Source organism: Tamandua tetradactyla, chromosome 22 (assembly GCF_023851605.1).
Source record: "Tamandua tetradactyla isolate mTamTet1 chromosome 22, mTamTet1.pri, whole genome shotgun sequence".
Taxonomy (NCBI): domain Eukaryota; kingdom Metazoa; phylum Chordata; class Mammalia; order Pilosa; family Myrmecophagidae; genus Tamandua; species Tamandua tetradactyla.
Window position 1 is genome coordinate 9,203,159 of NC_135348.1, and position 7,538 is coordinate 9,210,696.

At 31.3% G+C, this 7,538-nt stretch overlaps 1 protein-coding gene across 1 annotated transcript in view; it reads right to left on the reverse strand.

Annotated features, from left to right (window-relative positions):
• Nucleotides 1–6,154: 6,154 nt before the first annotated feature.
• The window catches only part of GRIA2 (glutamate ionotropic receptor AMPA type subunit 2), a 150,330-nt gene continuing 148,946 nt past the window's right edge, over nt 6,155–7,538 (reverse strand). Inside the window, exon 16 of the mRNA XM_077139691.1 lies at nt 6,155–7,206. Within this exon, the coding sequence (XP_076995806.1) occupies nt 7,042–7,206 (165 nt within the window). The 3' untranslated portion in view covers nt 6,155–7,041. The remainder of the gene's footprint in view (nt 7,207–7,538) is intronic.

A 7,538-nucleotide genomic window follows, 5' to 3' on the forward strand; every position in this document is an offset into this window, starting at 1 on the left:
AAGAGCTGACAAGATGCACATAAAACTGAGTTGAAAGACTTTTAAGATACAGACTAAATGCAGCTATGAATTTGAGAATGAATCTTAATTTAAAAGGAATCCCACATACCCCAAATAAAAATGTCAGCTTCACACTGATTATTCACAGTAACTCTCACTGAGAACTATGGCGTCTTATGCAAGATTGATAGGTTGTTTGTGATCCAAGAATCATGTAAAATTGACAGTTATGTGCGACTGCAACCCATGGCTTATATATCAGTAGAACTGTTCTCTAGACAATTGAGTCAGCGAGCCATAATCTAATTTCAGGGGGAAGGAGGAGGTATAGCAAATGGAAACTGTATAGTTCATAATGCTACAGGTTCTACAGATTTCCTTTTTTCTACACAGTCTTGCAAATCATTCAGGAGGCTATTTCCTTTGGAATATGTAAATATTTATACACAATGTTTCTAGATATGAATCAGTTATACCCAACTAAATCATAAAACTTCAATAAGCACAGGAATTATAGTAACACAAAATTCTTGACCATAAAAAGAAGTTGGAATAGAACAGGTGATTTTTACACAAAAACAACTCTAAATCGAATTTTAAAATGTAAAGTAGAAAAATAAATAAATGGAAAATATGCATCAATTAATTTATAATTGACTTTGGTTCTGATTTGATTCTTACCAAATGTACTCCTTGCATAATGACATTGGCAATATAATGGGTGATGCTAATTAATGCACTATGGTTATAACATTTGAGTTCCTAAATCTAAAATATATTTCTCTGTTTTTCAGGAAATCCAGGAAACGTGTAACTCCCCCCCAAAACCATTTCTATCTGAAATACAATTTGAGTGTAGGTATGATCTAATGTTAATGCTTGACTATGTAAAATAATCAGTGATAAGCAGTGACATTAATACACTAATTTTAAGCACGTTTATAAATACATTCTCCACTGATAATTTTGAAGCTGAGACATTACTAGCTTGACTTTTAAAAATATATTTTTTCTTGGGGGGGTGCAAGGGTAGTTTAGTGGTAAAATTCTCACCTGCCATGTAGGAGACCATAGTTTGATTCCCAATCCATGCACTTCCCAAAAAACAAATAAACAAGCAAAACAAACAAACAAACAAAATCAACAAATGGTGCTGCAATCACAGAATACTCACATGTAAAAATAATGACATGTGACCCCACGACACAGCATACAAAAAAAGGCAAAACAAAAAATATAGTTTTTCTTTAATTATTGTTGCAGTTAAAACATAAGATGTTGTTTAACTTTTAAGCAAAATACATTGAATGCTATTTAAATTCACCCTTATCCAAAGAGATGGAATCTAGATATATGTAAGCTATACAGATCACAGAGATCTTGAATTACTAAACTGTACTACTTATTAATGAATTTAGTTTGACTCTTTGAAATATGGTAGAAATTTTGATTCAATGATCAATAAATTTGTGAGCAAACACAATTTACACAATCTAAGATTTCTTTAAGGGAGAAAAAATGAATACATATATAAGGATATTGTTGACAAATTTTATCAGACATCTGTTCTAAATTAAAGTCTGAATGTCTTGAGTTTAAAAATTATTGGATGGAAACCTAGCTCTTGTCACAGAATAACCCAAATACTCATAATAGTAACAGTTTCTAAGTGAATGGGATCAAATATATAACACACTTTAAAGAAAATATAATAATTATTTGCTAGAATAGAGATTTCAAACTTAGCCCTTATCTTAGGTATTCATTTATTCAAGACAACATTCAGTAAAAATTTTGCTAGATGCAATGCATAAATGATGAATTAATGAATGAAAATTACAGGATAGAACTGATTTCCTAATGCTTTACAATGAAACACGTTTGGACCTGAATACCAAAACCATTTTTTGCACCCGGTTGCACTCAAAGCATGAACTCATTTCTTCAAATTACTATGCTAAATAAAACCACAATATTGTGTCATGTTTTTATTAGTCATACGAAATTTCCTTTTATCATTTCTGTGAGACAAGTCCTAGTATCCATGTCTGCAGTTGCGGAAACGAAAAAAGGGAGGCGTGAGAAAGGATTTAAAGGGAAATGCAACTAGAATCCTGGGATAGATTCCCTTCCATGTGTTTAATTCACTTCCCCACATTCCAATTTACAATAAATTGAAATTGGCACATTAACCTGAAAGGAAAGAAGGAAAATAAAAGAAAAAGAACCAAATTACTCCAGAGAATTCAGTTATATCCAATAAAGTAATAGTGAGTTTATGCACATCCCAAAAGGAATTTGGTTTGAAATATGTACACTAGACTTACCCCTAGTGGGAGAAAGGCAATTAAAGCAGGATCTGGAGGTGCTGAGAGTGGAATTAAAATGAAGCATTAACTTGTACTCACTGTGAAGTGACTTTAAATAGGACTTCCGATGAGCAAGCATATTAAAAATGAAGTTTTAACTGCCCCTGCTTCATCAAAGGGCTCCTGTTTCCTACAGAAACTCTAAAGTTGTGGGTTTTCTAAGCACATGGAGGAACAGGACACACTGGCAATTTTAGGTCAAGAATTTTGAGTGCTGAAATAGAACTTGGCAGGAAATTTTTATTTCACTAGGGAAATTCTTAGTCATTTATTACAGTTCTTAAGAAGACTTTGAAACTGTCAGCCTTGCCTTGGCCAAAATGAACTGCATTCCAAGTACTCTCAAAACAAAACCCTCATAAAAGACAAGCCAGAAACAGGTGGGATAACATGAAAAAATAAATAGGATGAATGAAACGGAAAAATGAGATACCAATTGAAATTTAATATATGAAAAATGATTGTTGTACTCAAGAGAGTACAGAAAGAGAGAAAGTTAAAAGTAAAGCAAGGAGGAAATGAAGAAAGCTAAAAAATAAAGCACATATACAAATTTTTGTGATCCATTGGATCTCAGGGCATTTTTGTTAGTCTTTGCTTGTACAAATAAGTTTGAACCTTCATGTACTTAAGGTTTTTTTTTTTTAATTCTAAAGATAAGATAAATGAAAAAATAGAGATAAAGTATAATTTATGGATTAGGCCTTAATAGAATTTTCAATACCATACTAGCTAAAATAACACATTAATAGAAAAAGTAGATTCCCTTTTACCTTTACTTTTACACAACTTTTCACAAACCATTTAATGCATCCCCAAATTTTCATTCAGAATACCATGGTGATTCATTTATACTTACCCATCTATCATGTTGGTGATTAAAACTACATAATTTTTAAGTATTAAAATCCATTGCATAAAATTTACTCTATTTTTAAAGCGATATTTGTCATTTCAGTATTACCTTTGATAAGTTCATTGAGACTTCATTTAAAATTCGTGAAACTTAAATTCTCCAGAGATCCTAGCATTGTTAGCCCATAAATTATAAATTAAAATTAATGATATAGCTAACTTATGCAGCTGATTCAATGAAAACACCTACTTATTCCATTTGAATTACAAAAAAAAGAGAAAGTTTTGCCTAAATTGCATTTCTGTCCACTGGCAGATAAGTGGATTCTCAAAATGTAATACATAATCACTTTACCCAGCAGAAAACAAGTTGCAAAACCCAGAAAATTATTTCAAGATAGAGATAATACCTGAGTTATTAGTTTAAATGAATTAGAATGGTACCTCCAGGGTATGATGAGATAGGGAATGGAGGAAAGAGAAGAAATAAGACTATTGTATTCTAATTAATAACAACAAGTTTTCATTTTGTTTTGCGGTATTGCCTAGGTGTTGTATTGAAATCCACCAATAAGATTGTAACGTTGTTAATGCTTCTCTGCATTTGCTCAATTGCTGCCAAGACCATCAAAATATTTAGTGTCTACGCAGAATGGAAAGTCAAGTTAACAGTTTTTAAGCAGAGCCGTATACAATCTAATTAACACTGAATACATTAAATTGCACAAATAAAAAATACAAATTTTAATGTGCAACTGTGCAGAACTAAAAGATCTTAATATTTTATAATATACCTAAGTTAGTATTACCTAAATGTTAAGTGATCACTTTTATAAAACTACTTGCTCAAAGTAGCCTATAGCTTTAGCATACTTTTTCAATAAATTAATAAATGAGCGCAATTTTTGAAACATGTATGCCTGGAATTGCATTAGCTTACAGAATGTTTAAAGCATGTCACCTTTCCGTCTTCCAATATGATTCTAACATTAGCTGGACTGACAACACACAGCATGAAGATTGATAATAGGATGGTATTTAGCAGTAGAGTGTAGCTATCATAAAATGAGTAAGGAAATTAGTAGTCAATTCTACATATACTTAATAACTGTCATTTTGGGATACCAGAACTGATAATGATCTTAATTAAAAAAAAAAAATTCTATTCTATCACATTTGCATCTAGCCGACATATAAACTGAACAAGAAGTTCTCAGTAGAAACAGTTGGATTTGTTTGGGGATAATGTTAAGTTCGCTTCTGGTTTCCTTGGTGTTGTGAGTTTGAGGTACCACTAAATAAAAAATAATAATAATAAAGAACTTAGCTTTTGTAAGAACATGTTTTATGTATGATTGAAGTTTTTACAATACTCCGAAAAAGCCATCTGATGTTAGATTTAAAAATAAAATCAAAAGCATTTTCTGACATAATATACATGAAAAATTGGAAATTCCAATATCTTCAATAGAAGTTGTAGAAAGTGTATGTCTCATTGGATTTTGACACCCACTTAACACAGCAGAAAATAAGGTATTGTACTATAAACAGAAAAGTACAGTAAAGGACAGTTGTAAATTTACATAAGAATAGTTCATAAACGTTTTGGTCTTTCCATAACAGTTTTTATATAAAATGAATTAAAAAAACCTTTAGACAGTTGTCATCACTCTTGTTTGACCACTTTTCACTTATATGCACACAGACATATTTATACAGCAATATATTGATGCACCGTTACATGGATATTAAACTATGATTACTGCTTGTAACTGAGATGTGCATTATCCAGTCAACATTATCCATAGTTGAAATACTCTTACATTATGTATTTTGTCATGTTGCATCTATAAAAACATGAAAATATAACTTTACATTATTTCAATTATTTACATTAGTTCAAGCTTGACAGAGAAAAATTTATAAGCTATAATTTTCAGAAGATAGGCCCAGAGGGACAATAAATAGCTTTGATTGTATATAGTCATCTCTCTTTTGTTTTTAAAAACTCATTTTGTAGTACAATATGGAAACAATTAGTCTGCAATTTGGTCATTCTAGCAGTTATTATTAAAACTCAAAATGCACCTCCGAAATTCCTGATGAGCAGAAATGCACTAAAATTATATTGTGTCTTGGAATTTGTGATTAGAGACAGCTAAATTTAGTGAAGAATATCACGATACTACATGCCACCATGTTTAGTGTGAGTGATTACTATTAAATCCTCTATTTCCCCTTCTCTGCTGTGAAATAAAATAAATAAAAATGTTTTAAAAGCACTTTGTAAAATACCAAGTGCTATACAAAAGCTTATCACAAAAAGAACATAAAAATTTAAAACACTGAAAATAACTGTTGGATCTTAACAATTATTCAAAATCTAAATTATTTATATATTAGGGGCTTTAATGGAAATAAAAGTTCTTTTATAAAGAAAAAGATAGCTCCTTTAAATTGTTTAACTAAAGAAATGCAACTTCTTTGGTCAAAAGTTGCAGAATTGTGATATGTTATCCACACTGGGTTTTTTAAATCGTCCTTCCACCTCGGAATATATATATCAATATAAATATAATACCTTAGGGTTGCTTTTACTGATGGTGGCCTTGGGAAGAAACTTTATTGCAGGTGACTCGAAAGTGCTTAAAATATTCATAATACATAAGGTTAATGAAAGTTTTTTTCTAATTTTAAAAATAAAAACTTAGATTTAATTTGTGGAATTTGACCAATAGTCAACAATCCAAGAAGCTACTTTCAAAGAATTTTTTACTTCATTTATAAAGAATTCTTCTCTTCTGCAAGCTTAAACACTTTAATGTGGAATCTCATATTCTGATATTTGCTTTTTAATACTAGCTTTTTAATCTATTGACATTTATATACCAAGATAAAATGTTTTTGTGTTAATAAATATTTCTGTATATATAGTAAGCCATAGTGAAAACAGATTCGGATATTATTTGGGGGCAAATTTATACTTGAAAAATCACCTACCCTTTTTAAAGGGGGCAATTTTCTCTCGAGACCTAACAGCTTGATTGTGCCTTTAAACTCATGTGATTTATGACCAAACTGTAGCTAAGCAAAATTAATTGGACCACTTGCAAATAAAACAATAGAAAAATGTTTATTTCAAATGTCAAGCATTGCCAAGTAATTTTATATTAACACCAAATGTTAAAGAATAGGATACATTAAAGTTTTAATAACAATATTAAATTACAAGATTTGAATCATTTCTTTGTTTTCTTTCCTTAGCATTTACATATTTGGCTTTGAAAAATATGGAATTGATACCTAAAGCCTTTTTCAATCACTTCCCACTCAGTTTCACTGTTTTTATCTTATTCGACCAATATGGAAGCAAATTTATTCAAAAGCCAGTTTGTGAAAATACCTAAAAATATTTTTTTTTATAATTTTCAATGTTCTTTTTTTTTTCATTTTCTTACAAAACATGTCACATCTTGATGCGGTTGATGTCAAGTGTGCTTAAGTCATTATGAATCAAGAGACTAACAACAGTGGCTGCAGAAACAGGTTGGTTGTCTGTACAAAGACTTCAGTTAAATGATAGTACTTCTGTGTTAGCTGTGCATGTCCACCAAGCTTGGTCTGAACTCAAGTAGAAGACGATGCTGTGGTTTAATTCATCACTCCTTACAATTCAGGATGAACTCCACATATTTAAGAATTCTTGGCTGAAAGAAAAGTCTTCAAGATACCGGATGCCTCTCACCATTTTGACAATAAACACAAGAGAAAACCAATGTGTAACCAATGTGTAAGGCACTCAAAAGGTTCTTATCAATCACGAGAGATCAGTCACACGGACATTCATTCTCATGCCAGGACTCACGTAAGGGACAGCATGCACTGCTTTTGGAAATTCTGGAGTCATAACACGTCCATTTTCTCCAGTACTTCCTGTAATTGACAGCCTTGCTTTGTTCCTCATGGCATCACTCAGGATCATCTTGAAATGAAAAGGGGGAGGGGAGAGAAAGAAAAAAAAAACAATCAAATGTTATGGTTTTCAAATGCATCCAGAGAAAAGACAGTGCTGTTTTTGAAAAGTTTACTTTTATCCAAAAATGCCTAGCAAATGAAAGCAAACAGTGCAAAGCCAAAGTACAAATAATAAAGCACAGTTATGGCAGAAGTCTGTCCACATTCACCCAAGCTTCGCACCATTAAAGAGGAGAATAGACAGTTGAGCTGCAGGTTAGTCACCCATCAGGAACATGAAAGAACATCGACAATACATAAGGATGATCCACTGGCCACCTTCCTCATTTAAAGGAGTTA